This window comes from Narcine bancroftii, chromosome 6, assembly GCF_036971445.1.
Source record: "Narcine bancroftii isolate sNarBan1 chromosome 6, sNarBan1.hap1, whole genome shotgun sequence".
NCBI lineage: Eukaryota > Metazoa > Chordata > Chondrichthyes > Torpediniformes > Narcinidae > Narcine > Narcine bancroftii.
This window is the reverse complement of record NC_091474.1, coordinates 150,165,980-150,181,660: the sequence shown is the minus strand read 5'-3', so window position 1 is coordinate 150,181,660 and position 15,681 is coordinate 150,165,980. Positions and strand designations below refer to the sequence as shown.

At 40.4% G+C, this 15,681-nt stretch overlaps 1 protein-coding gene across 3 annotated transcripts in view; it reads left to right on the top strand.

Annotated features, from left to right (window-relative positions):
• nbas (NBAS subunit of NRZ tethering complex) overlaps positions 1-15,681 on the top strand; it is a 292,652-nt gene that overhangs the window by 10,451 nt on the left and 266,520 nt on the right. For all 3 annotated transcript variants that reach the window (XR_011340415.1, XM_069886343.1, XM_069886344.1), the window contains exons 6-11: positions 391-434; positions 5,137-5,270; positions 6,276-6,409; positions 8,685-8,783; positions 11,334-11,472; positions 12,548-12,610. Coding sequence is in view for 2 of the 3 variants with exons in the window: in XM_069886343.1 (XP_069742444.1) it covers positions 391-434; positions 5,137-5,270; positions 6,276-6,409; positions 8,685-8,783; positions 11,334-11,472; positions 12,548-12,610 (613 nt within the window). In the remaining variant the exon portion in view is untranslated. The remainder of the gene's footprint in view (positions 1-390; positions 435-5,136; positions 5,271-6,275; positions 6,410-8,684; positions 8,784-11,333; positions 11,473-12,547; positions 12,611-15,681) is intronic.

The following is a 15,681-nucleotide window of genomic DNA, read 5'->3' as shown; positions in this document are numbered from 1 at the left end:
ATATGCTTCCTGTGAGTTTAGCCTGTGAATTCTGTTGGCTGAGCCTGACATGAAGATGAAGTCATGTATGATTTGTTTTCAAAGCCCACATGCATAATATTTCAACAGAGGTGCCTGGAAGTGAGAATCTGATTCATTTTTTCCACTTTTATTTCTGGTCAGGGGATGCTTTTGTTTTGAGCCCCACCAGAAATCAACCAATTTAACATAGAGGGGAGCAAAATAATCAATCCTGACTTATTAAACTTGCTTATACACTGGGCCAAATAAAATTAGATTCTGTCATTCAGTTTGTGAATGTCTTAAAAGCTCCTTGAATTAAGTTGATTTAAAAAAAAAATATATATAGATAGGTTTCTCATTTCCTGATCTTTACAAATTATTTTGCAGATCTGCAAAAGATGAATTTAGCTCTGTCATTGGAAAATGTACAGGTAACAACACATTGTCATTCTTCATTACCATGCTTCAAGGCTTCTTTCAGCTAAAGGGCTCCTGAGATTTACTTGCTACCTTTTCCTGGGTTTGTGATAATCAATGTTCATCTTTACTATAGTTGTGTAACAACAACAGTGAGATTATAAAAGGCTAATTTCTGGTTCATCTCCCAAATCTGATCTTTCTGTGACTTAACTACCATCTTTATGGTAATCATCTTTATGGCATTTTGTGTTTCTAATTAGAAAAATAAAACACATCCCACTCCACACCATCAACTTAAGTAGTTTATTTTGCTGATGTTATTGCTGGAGTTTCCTTTTTAACTGGATTTCAATCTTCAATTTATCAAGAAGTTCAGGTGTTTACGATTTAGCCAAATGTATACATCTGTCTGAGAATGAAAATAGCAGTTGGAAAATATTTGAAAGAAAAGCATAAAATGTAGCTGTGGGGTGTAGTTAGATAGAGGGAACATGAAAAAAATATCGGAGCAGGAAATATAAGAGGCCTGAAGGATTTTTCTTCAGTGCTGTAGAAGTTATTAATTAGTCCTGAATGTTATTCAGTTATCTGTAGAAGGTCAGAGTTTTGTTCAATCCAATGCATTTTAACAATTTCATATTTAAAAAAAAAAAATTGTATTAGAGCTGCCGTATTTACAAATATATTTCAACAAATGTATCTTTTGTGAGCTGGAAGAGGATAATTGTGTAGCAGACAGAAGATGTTAGCTTAGTGGAGTTAGAGAAAAGTTAGTGCTTGTGTATAGGATTCAAAAATTACTCCCACAATAAAAATTATCCATTTTAAATATTTGTAGTGAAAGTCTGCAGATGTTGTAATTGTAGTAAAACACAAAAATGCTGGAGTAACTCAGTATGTCTTGCAGCATCCGTAAGAAGTAAAGATATATAACTGACGTTTCAGGCCTGAGCAAAAGGCAGACAGGTGACTGAATAAAAAGGCATGGGGAGAATGGACGAAAGGGCAGGGGGCGAATCACAGGCCAACAGTCAAAAGGTGATAATTGGTCATGAAAGGGGGTCAGGAGAGGAAAGGTGACAATTGATCAGGGGAGTGGTGGCTCTGTGAAGGCAGACCTGGAGGAAAGGAAAGAGAGAGAGCTAGAGAAAAGAAAAAATAGGGATAGACGATGGGGAGAAACAGGGTATGGGGACAGCTGATGGAAACTGGAGAAGTCGATTAATGCCATATGGTTGGAGGGTACCCAGATGGAATACGAAGTGTTGTTCCTCCAATTTCCAAGTGGTTTTAGTCTGGCAGTGCATGAGACCGTGGACAGACATGTTGGCATGATAATGGGCTATGGAATTGAAATGGGAAATGGGAAAATCCTTGCAATTGCCGTAGGCAGAGATAAGGTACTGAACAAAGTGATCTTCTGGTCTGTGTCCAGTCACTCCAATGTAGAGGAGATTACAGCAGGAGCACTGGATGCATTAGATGACCCCTGCAACTTCACAAGTGAAGTGTTGCTTCACTTGGAAGGACTATTTGGGGTTTTGAATGGTGGTGAGGATGGACATGTGGTTGCAAGTGCTTCACTTCCGGCAGTCATAGGGATAGATACCAAGGGGATGATTGGTGGGAAGGGGGAAGTGGATGAGGGAGTCATGGAGGGAGCAGTTCCTGCAGAAGGCGAAAAAGGGAAGAGAGGGGAAGATGTCTAGTGATGGAATCATAGTAGGTGGTGGAAATGGTGGAAGAGGATGTGTTGGACGCAGAGGCTAGTGGCATAAGCTCAAGGGGAAGGCTGTCTTTATTGCATGTGGGGGTGGAGTGGGTCACGGATAGATGTGTGGGTAATGGAGGATATGCAGATGAGTTGATAGTAGTCAAGCAGGATCCTCATTTTTTGAAGGAGGATATCTTTGAAGATCTAGGATGGAAGACCTCATCCTGCAAGTAGAAGCAATGAAGAGGGAGGAATTGCGAGAAAATAATGGATTCTGAAGGGAACAGGATTTGAAGTGGTGTAGTTGAGGAAGCTGTGGGAGTTGGCGGTTTGTAAAAAATGTCTGTCGAGAGTTTGTCTCCTGAGATGAAGACTGAGAGATTGAGAAAGGAGAATGTTGCTTGAGATAGACCAATGAATTTGAGGTCAGATTGCAATTTGGCAACAAAGTGGATAAAGTCGACAAGCTCATCATAGGTGCTTGAGGCAACACCAAAGAAGTCTTCAATGAAGTGGAGGAAAAGTTGAGGGGCTGCCTTGCCTGTGGAGGCTTGTAGCATGGATTGCTCCAGATAGCCAACAAAAAAAAGCAGACATAGTTAGGGCCTCTGTGGATACCCACAGCTACCCCTTTGACTTTGAGAAAGTGGGATATCAAAGAAGAAGTTTTTTAGGATGACGACAAGTTCTGCCAGCCGGAGGAGGTTGGTGGCAGAGGGGAATTTATTGGGTCTGTTGTTGAGGAAGACACAAAGAGCTTTGAGGCTTTCGGTAAGAGAGATGCATGATGTCCATGATGAATATGGAATGGGGTGGTTGAGTTCAGGGAACTGGAAATTGTTCAAGTGATGGAGGGCATGTGAAGTATTGCGGATGTAGCTGGGAAGGGACAGAACCAGAGGGGCCAGAATAGAGTCGAGGTAGATGATACCAGTTCCATGGGGAAGCAGCACTTGGAATGATCGTGTTTGTGTATCTTGGGTAGGAGGTAGAACCAGGCAGGGCGTAGTTTGGAAACATAAAGTTGGAAGTTGTGAGTGCAGAGATGGTGGGTTATTGCTATATAACCATATAACAATTACAGCATGGAAACAGGCCAATTTGGCCCTTCTAGTCCACACTGATCCAAGTACCCTCCTCTAATCCCACCTACCAGCACTCTGCCCATATCCCTCCATCCCCCTCCCATCCAAATACTTATCCAACTCTTCCTTAAATGACAACATTGACCCTGCCTCCACCACCTTACCCGGAAGCCCATTCCACACAGTAACCACTCTCTGAGTAAAGAAGTTCCTCCTCATTTTACTCCTAAACCTTTGCCCGTCAACTCTCAACCCATGACCTCTCAATGGGAAAAGCCTTTCCACATCAACTCTATCTATCCCTCTCATTATCTTAAACACCTCTATCAAATCCCCTCTCAGCCTTCTACGTTCCAAGGAATAAAGACCTAATTTGCACACATCCAAATTTACCCCACATTACAAATCAAACGACAGCTTCCCAGGAAGAAAAGTCACTGTCAATCACAAACACTATTCGATAAAGACAACAGCATTGCCAAGGATGAAGTGGTAAGTCAGTAAGAGGACATATCTTTCTCGCTTTGGCCAGATCTCTAGCAAGGCACTCTCCATTCTCAATCTCTCTGTCTTCATCTCAGGAGACACACTCTCGAAAGACATTTTCTACAAGCCCACGAACTCCCACATCTGCTCACACCCTGTCCACTGCAAGAATTCCATTCCTTTCTCACAATTCCGCTGTCTCCATCGCATCTGCACCCAGGACGAGGTCTTTCATATGAGATCATCTGAGATGCCCTCCTTTTTAAAAAAAATGGATTCTCCTCTACCACCATCAGCATATCCTCCATTACCCATATATCTGTCTTTCCCCCTGCCCTCCAACCCCTCCATGTACAAGAAGGACAGCATTCTCCTTGTCCTTCCTTATACCACCCCACGAGGCTCTGCATCCAACACATTGTCCTTCATCATTTCCTTCCCCTACCACACGATCCCAACACTAGACACATTTTCAAACTCCTCCCCTCTCCGCTTTCTGTCTCCCTCGCTGTCCTCCTCGTCCACTCCTCCCTTCCTATCAATCGTCCCCTTGGCACCTACCCCTGTGACTACATTAAGAGTTACACACACCCACACCACCTCCCTTACCACCATTCAGGGTCACAAACAGACCTTCTAAGTGAAGCAACACTTCACTTGTAAATACTGTATCTGGTGCTCCCATTGTGGACTCCTTTATGTTGGAGAGATTGCTTCGTTCAGCACCTTCACTCTGTCCGCTACAATAGTGGGGATCTCCCAGTGGCCACCCGTTTCAATTTCCACCCTACTCCCATGCTGACATGTCTATCCATGATTACACGCACTTCCCAATTGAGAATATCCGCAAAGTGGAGGAACAACACCTCGTATTCCATCTGGGCACCCTCCAACTTTATGGGATTAACGTTTGACTTCTCCGGTGTCCTTCAGCCCCACCCCCCAAATCACTGTCCTGTCTCACCCCTTCCCCATCCCTATTTCTCCTTTCCTCTCGCTCTGTCTCTCTCTTCTGTCTTCTTTCCTCCAGCTCTGCATTTACAGAGCCACCACTCCCCAGATCAATTCTCACCTTCCCTCTCCTGCCCATGTCCAAATATTACCTTTTGACTGTTGCTTCTGCTCCTCCCCTTGCACTTTCTTCCCTTCTCCTTCAGCCCTTTTATTCAGGTGCCTGCTTGGTTTTTGCTTATACCTTGAAGAAGGCCTCAAGCTTGAAATGTTTGTAATACATCTTTACCTCCTAAGGATGCTCTAAGACTCTGAGTTCTCCAAGCCTTTTTGTGCTTTATTTAAAATATTGGTTATTTTTACCTCAGTTTTTCAGGACTTTTCAATTACTGAGCACACTACTTTTATATATTTTTGTAATAATGAGCCTTCATTGCAAAAATAAAGTTAGTTACTGTGTTGGTTTTGTATCTCCAGTTCCAAAAGATCCTTACCCTCAATGGCGTCGTGTGACGTGGAATCATGATTGTACATTGCTGGCTTATGCTGAGAGCTCCGGCACTGTGAGGGTCTTTGACTTGATGGGAAGTGAACTCTTCATCATTTTACCGGTAATAGAATATTTATCCTTCAAAGCATGTTTTCTGAATGTTAATATACATAATTCAATTTGAAAGTATAATTTTTCCATTGCATTGATTAATTTCCTGGAAGTCATAAAATGTTAAAAGAGGCACATTTCTTGACGAAAAGTACAATTTAAAAATCAATTAAACCCCTGGTGTCCGGCACCTATGGGGATTGGTGGATATCAGAAAAGTTAATTTGGTTGCTTGAGTTTGTGTGGTATGTGATTGGTCAACTAACCACTAGGGGTGCCAGTTTTAAACTTCTGTATTTTTTTACCTATTTATTTTCCATGATTTTTCTCCTGGTTGCTTGAATTCCAGATACCAGGGGATTTTACTGTATTTTCACAATTGAAGATGTGCAGTATTTTATTGATTTTCAATGGGTAATAACAAATAATACCTTTTTATTAATCCAGTTCAATTTGGTGTTTTAGTGCTTTACTACAGAGAGGAGGATTCTAGCTATTAGGCAAAACAGCAAGCCAATTTGGAATTTGTACCTTCTTTCTATGCCAGGTCACAACAATTGGTAGATTGCTGACCACTGTAAATGATCCCTAGTACGTGAGTGAGTGATAGAATCTCAAAGGGAGTTAATGGCTACGTGGGGTGAATAAAATAGCATTAGTGTAAATGGGAACCTGATGGTCAATGTGAGAGCATGTTTCCCCACTGCATGACTGGATTTTTTTTTCTCCCAATTTGGTGGACACGACACCTTGACTATTCTATCACGACAAGTCTAAGTATAATATCCAAGTTGCAAAATTGAGAGGAAGGGGAAGCATTGCTTAGAAAAAATTACAGCAGATTAAAATGCTTTTGGGATAGTTTATGTCTAAAATTTGTGCATAGCTTGTGAATGTTTTCAATTTAATCCAAGGTTTTAAATCTATTCTAACAAATTTGGAAGCAGCATAATTTTTGAGGACTGAATGAAATAAACAACTTTTACAAGAGATTTATTTTTCAATTGCTTTCCAGGGTACTAGCTTTGCAGGTGATCTCAGTCATGCTGTGGCAGGGTTAATCTTCCTGGAGTCCACTGATTGTGCTCAGTATTCAGCAGAGCTTCTGGTAGTCAATTATCGGGGCCAACTGAAAAGTTACCTGCTCAGGTAAGACCTTGACTGTTGACATTAATCTATGCTACTTTGCTGCAAAACCTTCTCGGTGTATGAATTTAACTATACCTACAATCACATTATACTCAATTTATATATTTAAAAAAATAGTTTTCCAAAAAAGAGATATTTTGGCAGGTCCATGCATTTATAATTGGTAGACATAATCCATATCTCACTGAAGGATCTATTGCAGATTCTTCATAACTTGTTGTTTTGGATTGATTTTTAAAACGTCTTTTAGTTAGCAATACCTTTACGAATGAGAAATTTACTAATTAGTAATATAAATGTCAGTTGCTGAAATTTCAACCTTTGTGTATTTAATAAAAACACAAAAATGTTGAAGGAACTCAGCAGGTCATGCAGCATCCATAGGAGGTAAAGATATATAACCAACACTTTGGACTTGAGCCCTTCTTCAAGGTACGAACAAAAAGCAGGCAGGCACCTGAACAAAAAGACTGGGGGAGAAGGAAGAAAAGGCAGGGGGGAGGAGCACTGGTTTACAAGCAAAAGGCCATAATTGGACATTGATAGGAGGACAGGAGAAATTTTCAACTATCAGAATGCTCGGGACTGGACCTATCTTGGTTAAGCTGATTTTTCAAATATTCTGGAATCTTCTCTAAAGCAGTCCAGTAGCATCAGGAGAACAATTGTCACTGAACCCCGACACCTCCCCATGCAGTCACCTATTGCCAATCTTGCTTGGGAGCTTGATTCACCTGTAAGTGGTAGGAGATTGCATAGGGATTGTCCTCCAGCAGAATTTCAGTGGCCCAACTGAAAAGTTATTTAATAGAGGGAGTGACTCGGGCGGAGGAGGGGGAGAGAGCATGGCTCGGGTGGAGGAGGGGGAGAGAGTGCGGCTCGGGTGGAGGAGGGGGAGAGAGTGCGGCTCAGGTGGAGGAGGGGGAGAGAGTGGGGTTCGGGTGGAGGAGGGGGAGAGAGTGCGGCTCGGGCGGAGGAGGGGGAGAGAGTGTGGCTCGGGCGGAGGAGGGAGAGTGCAGATCGGGCGGAGGAGGGGGAGAGAGTGCGGCTCGGGCGGAGGAGGAGGAGAGAGTGCGGCTCGGGCGGAGGAGGGGGAGAGAGTGCGGCTCGGGCGGAGGAGGGGGAGAGAGTGTGGCTCGGGCGGAGGAGGGGGAGAGAGTGCGGCTCGGGCGGAGGAGGGGGAGAGAGTGCGGCTCGGGCGGAGGAGGAGGAGAGAGTGCGGCTCGGGCGGAGGAGGGGGAGAGAGTGCGGCTTGGGCGGAGGAGGGGGGGAGAGAGCGGCAGTGTGGCTTGGGCGTGCGGGGAGAGAGTGGTATTCAAATTCTGAGAATGCCTCAATGCAACTTATCATAAGCCTGCAGTAACTCAGGGCAACAAATTACAATTTATAAATAACCAGTGCTATCCTTTCCTTCAAACCTGTGGTCAAATATCTCCTTTGTAAAACTGATTCCGTTGCCCCACTTGAGCATGGGTAATTTTTTTTTTACTTTAAAAAAAAATTGTGACATCATGTCTCACCTGAAAAAACTTTTGGATATTTGGAATTTTCGTTGATCAGTTTTCGGTTAACGGAAATTAACTGTATATCTTTATACTGCATGACCTGCTGAGTTCCTCCAGCTTTTTTAAAATTTTTACTGCAGTCACATCTATTGACATTTGTGTTTCACAGTATTTTATGATATTTTTAATGAGCCATTTTTCTTTCATGTCCTCAGTGTTAATTACATTGTGGCATTACATTGTAATGCATAAGAAATAGCAGTCAGTCATTTTGTGCCACATTCCTGCTCTGCTACTCAATAAAAATATGGCTACCCTTTTACCCAGGAGCCCCTTTCCTTCCTGCACAAGCACCATATCTTATGATTCCTTATGTAGAATAAAATATTTATCTTTGCCCTGAGTGCAGTCAGGATTTGAGCCCCCTGTCTCCTCCAGCCATCTCGTTCCCCCCCGGCCCACTGCAAAGTTGAACTGCCCACACATAATGGTTGCTGGGTTTGTTAATGGGGATCTAACAGACAAGTAATCCAGCTTTGTGTTGAGTACAATGTTTCTGGATATGTGTTGAATCTCTGAGATACAAAGAGAGCCTTTGGATAGTGATTTCAATATTTAGCTCCAAATGTGTAAAACTAGAATTTGCTCCCCAAGTTCCTCCTTAATAATCATAGCTTCTCTGTTATTCTTGCATTAAAATTCATTCAGTGTTTTGAAACTGCTCCAAAACCTGAAATTATTGGGTGTTTTTTAATCTTCTTCCCATACAGTGTTGGAACCAATCAAAGTTTCCAAGAAAAGCACAGCTTCAACTTTAACAACTATTATTCTCATGGTGTTATTACAGTCATTTACCATTCTGGTCACAGGTAAATATAGTTTTGTTCTTTTTTTTCTAATTAGAAATTCATTTTGACAAATAATTCAAAGTATAACTGAAAATCTTATTTAAATTTGGGCAGACTCTAATTTAAATTAAATTTTAAATTTTATTTACAACATGGTAGAAACCGATTCCAGCCATTCAAACAATTACACCTAAATTAGCCTGCAACTCCATATTTTTTTTGGGATGTGGGAGAAAACTGCACCCAGGGAAAACCCACAGAGGCAAAAGGTTATCTAACTGGATACATACTGGGCTTAGCAATACAGACTTATTCACCCAAGCACATTGGCAAAATAGATCTGCTTGCATAAATTTGTACATTTTAAGAATATGATCCAGTTGCAGGAAATTGTATTATAAAAGTTGAGATTTATTTCCTTTACTTAACTACTTCAAAAAGATCAAAGAGTGAGAGGTTGTTAATGGAAAAAAAACTTTGAATCAAATTGTTCTAAAGACTTGAAATTAGTGCTCCCAGTACATATCTTGAAATTCAGCTGATCAGATTTTAATAAAGCTTCAATAAGAAAATAAAGCTGAAGTAGAAAGCTTAAATAGAAAGTAGGTCTATTATAGTCAGAAACAGGTGAATTAATCATGGGGGAACAAAGACATGGCCAACCAATTGAATAATTACTTTAGTTCTGTCTTCACGAAGGAAAACATAAATAATCTTCAGGAAATAGGGGACCGTGGATCTAATGTGAGAGAAGGACTGAAGGAAATAAATGTAAGTTGAAAGGTTGTGTTAGGTAAATTGAAGGCAGATAAATCCCCAGGGCCAGATCGTCTGCATCCAAATAGCCCAAGAAATAGTGGATGCGTTAGTGATAATTTTTCAAAACTCTTCAGATTCTGAATTAGTTCCTGAGGATTAGAGGGTAGCAAACATAACCCTACTTTTTAAGAAGGGAGGCAGAGATAAAACAGGAAATTATAGACCAGTGTGCCTGACATCAGTAGTGGGGAAAATGTGAGAGTCAGTTATTAAAGATGAGATTGCAGCACGTTTGGAAAGTAGTGATATCATCGGACAGAGTATAGTTTTATGAAGGGAAAATCGTGTCGGACGAATCTATTAGAATTTTTTGAGGATGTAACTAGTAGAGTGGATAAGGGAAAACCAGATGTGGTATATCTGGACTTTTAGAAGGCTTTTGATAAGGTCCCACACAGAAGATTAGTGTACAAAGGTAAAGCACACGGTATAGGAGGTATGGTATTGAAGTGGATGGAGAATTGGATGACAGACAGGAAGCAAAGAGTAGGAATAAACGGGTTTTTTCAGAATGGCAGTCTGTGACTAGTGGGATACCACAAGGCTCAGTACTGGACCCCAGTTATTTACAATGTACATCAATGACAGAGGAGGGAATAGTAAGCAGCATCTCCAAATTTGCAGATGACCTGAAACCGGGTGGCAGGGTTAGCTATGTCGAGAATGCTAAGAGGATGCAGGGTAACTTGGACAGGTTAAGTGAGTGGGCCAAGGCATGGCAGATGCAATATAAAGTGGATAAATGTGAGGTTATCCACTTTGGAGGCAAGAACAAGAGAGAAGGTTATTAACTCAATGGTGTCAGATTAAGAAAAGGAGAGATGCAACGAGACCTGTGTCGTTGTGCACCAGTCATTGAAAGTGGCCATGCAGGTGCAGCAGGCAATGAGGAAAGCGAATGGTATATTGGCATTCATAGCAAGAGGATTCGAGTACAGGAGCAGAGATGTTCTACTGGAGCTGTACAGAGCCTTGGTGAGACCACACCTAGAGTATTGTGTATAGTTTTGGTCTCCTTATCTGAGGAAAGGTATCCTTGCCATAGAGGGAGAGTAAAGAAGGTTCACTAGATTGATACCGGGGATAGCAAGGCTGGATCGACTAGGCTTATACTTGTTGGAATTTAGAAGATTGAGGGGGAGATCTTATAGAAACGTATAAAATTCTTAAGGGATTGGACAGGGTAGATTCAGGAAGGTTGTTCCCGATGTTGGGGAAAACCAGAATCAGGGGCCACAGTCTTCTAGGACTGAGATGAGAATTTTTTTTTCTCTCAGAGTGGTGAATCTGATGAATTCTTTGCCATAGGAAGTAGTTGAAGCCAGTTCTTTATCTATATTTAAGAGGGAATTCGATTTGGCCCTTGTGGTAAAGGGGATCAGGAGGTATGGGGAGAAGGCAGATACTGGGTACTGAGTAGATGATCAGAATGAATGGTGGTGTAGGCTTGAAGGGCCAAATGGTCTACTCCTACACTTATTTCTATGCTTTTATGATAATAAAATGTTTGTTTACTATTTCTTGCAAACTGAATGTAAAGAGAGAGAGAGTGCTTGTCCAGTATATCTGAATAAATGAATAATTTATAATCAAATTTTATGGATCTGAAATTGAAAGTTGCATTGAACATTTCAGTGTTTTGTTAAAGAAAAATGTCTGAGCTAGCAAATTAGTGACTGATGATGTTTAAATCTTCCATTTTTGTGAAATGAGTATTTTTAATATTTAGTCAGTGTGTAATTTATAATGTAGACTTCTGCTGATTGGTGGTTACGAAACCAATGAACAAGGAGTCTCCAAAGCCACAAGTTATGGAATAACTTCTTGGCGGGTCCTTTCTGGTGCTCCATATTACAAACAGGTCACCAACTACGAGGAGGATGTTGGTGCTGTAAGTAGCAAATGCTCTCTGACTTTGCGTAATCCATGTTTATATTTTTCGAGAAATCACATATCAGAATTTAGAGAACATTGGTTAATAACCTGCAAATTTAATGGGCTAAAGAGCTGTTGATCCTTATTTGCGGAAAAAAAATGTTTTTGAATTTATGTAATTCCTCACCTGTTGCCAACATTATAATTCCAATTTAAAGTAGTACTTTACATAAAAATCAGTTTTACTATGTGGGAATACAGTGAGGACATCATTCCACAAAATAAATTAGATACCAACTTATTTTGTTTACATACATGCAATAAATCACAGAAATTGTGAAATTACTGTCCAGTTTTAACTTTATTGGCTGGGATGCAAAATTCGCAAACGTGCATCATGATCAAATTCAAGTACTTGTCCATAACAACCATTACCATAATAGTCCAAAAGAAAAGTGGCCATCTTCCCTGCAATAATTTCTACAAGGAGGAATCTTGGATGGAGCCCCTCAGGAAATACAAGTCTTCAGTATTGTAAGGGTTGATTCACGTATCAGTTCAAACAAGCCACTGGCTTAGTGAACTTCCAGGCCAAGTTGGAAGCATTAAATTCAAGCACAAAGTTTTATTTTGAGAATTTCAAAATACTTAAAAGTTTAAATAATTAATATTTAAAAAAAAAACCTCATAAATTAGAAACCTAAAAATACTTCAAAACATTTAAAACACATTAAACTGGTGAGACATTAGAGCTTTTAAAAATATTTGAAATTTAATATGCATTAAAATTAATAAATCATCTAAATTCTTTAAGTTAATAAACGGAGCCTCTCACTATTATTCCCTTGCATTTCTTTTCTCATCAGGCCTGGAGTACAATTATTCAGTGTGTTAGAAACATAGATGTAGGACATTTAGCCCCAATGTTTCTTCACCACACTATACTCCATGAATGGATGTGGAAGTGCCAACTCACTGTCATGCACACATTACATTAAAACCATAATTTTTGACATAAATATATTTTTTGTGATTTCTTCATCACATTTATTAAAATTTAAACTAACATACACTTTCTGCTTTACTGCTAGTCACAAAGGAGTTTATTACGGATGCTTAATGTTCGAGCCTTCTGGCGACGGCAACCAGAGAGGGTAAGGATGTACAAAAAATCTGGATACTTGGATTGCCAAGTCAAGGGAATTTCATTTGTTTTTAGTTTGCAATTAGTAATTAATGTTCTTTTATTAAAGACAGGATTATTTACTATATAAAAAGGTAGACAGCTTCTCTTGCTCAATTTTGTTTTTTCTCCTCTATTCTGTCTCAGTAACATAACCATTTCTTCCCTTTTCCCCATCTTTCTCCTTGTTTTTCTTTGTTGTTCTTTTGCACTGTGTATTTGTGTGGGCACATGCATTCATTTCATATTTAATCTTGTTCATATTTCCTTCTCTGCTTCGGTCGCCCTGATTCCCTTGCTGCAATGTATTTTCCTACATTGCCATATTTGTTTATAACCCAATTGTTTCCCTCAGCTTGGAGTCATTATCACCATAAATAATCTACCTTGCTATCTTTGTCAACTTAAAAAGGGCCACTACGGGATAACTTATCTGAAGTTGGTTCAACATTAAAGAGAATGGAACAGTTTAAAAAAAAACATACATTGTTCCTAAAATTTAAAGTTAGTTTTGTTGCTCTTTTAAAAATCTAATGCCAAATGGATTTAACATAAACATACTAAACAGTAAATACAATCAAATTATACTCGCATCTGCTAATTGGCCACATCTTGCTGGCCTGCTCTTACTGTTCAGATTTTCAGGCCGTGGTCCCACCGGGCTTGCCCTAAAGCACCCCACACTTGAGAGCTTCAGCTTCAATAAGATGTGGAATGTCTGATATTGCTTACAATTTTGTTCAAATTATTCAATTTAGAATCTAATCTATTATGTTTCCATGGATTCCATGTTACTTAGTATTCTAGATCAGCCTACCATGAGGAACTTTTACATTTTAAAATTATTTAAAAAAAATTATTTTGAAAAATTTAGACATTCAGCATGGTAGCAAGCCTTCCAGCCCACAGGCCCGTGCTGTCCAAATACCCCAATTAACTTAGAATCCCCTAAGTTTTGAAGGGTGCGAGTAAAGCAGAGCGCCCGGAGAAAACCCACACAGACACTGGGAGAAAGTACTTCAAACTCTTTCAGCTAATGCTGGATTCAAACCAGAGTTGCCGGTGTTGTAATAGCGCTGTGCTCACCACTATGCTAATAATTCTGTGTTGAATCTTTTCCAAGATCCAATTAAAATAACATCCAATGCTTTGCTCTCATTAATCATCTTCAACTTCTTTAAAAATAAAATTCAAAGATGTTATGATGTGATAGCAATTTGTGAGACATGGTTGAAGGAAGGTTGTGACGGGCAGTTAAATATTCTGGGATTTTGCTGCTTTCGATGTGACAGAATTGGGGGGGGGGGTACGAGGGGGAGTTGTGGCGTTTCTTGTCAAGGAAGATATTACAGTGGTGCTGAGGCAGGATAGACTGGAGGACTCGTCGCGGGAGGCTTTGTGGGTTGAACTAAAAAATAAGAAAGGAGAGGCTACAAATATAGCGGTATATTTTAGGCCGCCAAAAGAGGATAGGGAACTGGAAGAGCAAATGTTCAGAGAAATACCTGAGATGTGTAGTAGAAATAGGGTTGTGATAGTTGGGGATTTAAATTTTCCTAACATGGATTGGGAAAAACAATCAGTGAGAGGGCAGGATGACTTAGACTTTGTACAGTGTGTTCAGGATTGCTTTTTACAGCTGTATGTTGAGGAGCCTACTAAAGGGGAGGCAGTGTTAGATCTATTGTTGGGGAATGGAATAGGGCAGGTGACAGAAGTGTGCATTGGTGAGAACTTTGGATCCAGTGATCATGGGACCATTAGCTTCAATTTAAATATGGAAAGGGATAGGTTAGGTCCGAGTGGGGAGGGGTGGGGGGGGTGGTGGAAGGCCAGATTTGAAGAAATGAGAAGGGATTTGCAGAAAATTGTATGGGCTGATCTTTTTTCTGGAAAGGATGTAGAGGAGATTTGGAGGTTAAAGAAGAGATATTGAGAGTACAGGATCTTTACATGCCAGTCAGATCGAAAGGCAAGGCCAAAAGTTCAAGGAAACCGTGGTTTTCTGGAAAAAATTAAGAAGTTGGTTCAGGTTAAGAGGGGGGAATATACTAAATTTAAGAAGCAAAAAATGGATAAGATACATAGATTGCAGAAAAAACCTTAAGAAGGAAATTAGAAAGGCAAAAAGAAGGTATGAGGTGTCAATGGCTGATAAGGTATTTAGCTGATAAGGTATTTAGCTGATTAGGTAAATCCTAAGGGTTTTTACAGATATGTGAATAGTAAAAGGAGGGTTAAAGATAGAATAGGACCGCTGGAAAATGGGAGTGGTGAACTGTGCGAGGAACCGTATCAGATGGGAGAGATGTTAGATGATTTTTTTTCTCATCTGTGTTCATGAAGGAAAAGGACATTGGACTATGTGAGATAAGTGAGGCAAATGGCTTAATTATGGAAAAGATAGGGATTAGTAAAGAGAGAGTTTTGGAGCTTCTGGGGACAGTAAAAGTGGATAAGTCTCCTGCTCCTGATGGGATTTTCCCCAGGATGTTAAGGGAGGTCAGAGAGCAAATAGCAGAGGCACTGTCAGTGATTTTTCAACGATCACTGGAGGAGGGTGTGTGGTGCCACGGGATTGGAGGGTTGCTAATGTAGTTCCTTTGTTTAAAAAAGGCACAAGGTGTTGTCCAAGTAATTAAAGGCCTGTAAGCTTGACTTCAGTGGTAGGGAAAGTTATTGAGGATATTCTTAAAGAATATCTTAAAGATGTATACATATCTGGATAGGCAGGGATTGATCAGGAGCACCCAGCATGGGCTTGTGAAGGGGAAGTCATGTTTGATGAACCTTGTTGAATTTTTTGAAGAAGTGACAATAAAGGTGGATGAAGTTGATGTCGTCTATCTGGATTTTTGCAAAGCTTTTGATAAGGTTCCACATGAAAATTTAGTAAGGAAGGTTCAGTCACTAGGGATTAATGGAGAAATAGTAAGATGGTTCAGAGGTGGCTGGAGGATTGACAGCAGAGGGTCATGGTGGACAACTGTCCGTCAGGATGGAAGTCTGTGACGAGTGGTGTGCCTCAAGGATCAGTGCTAG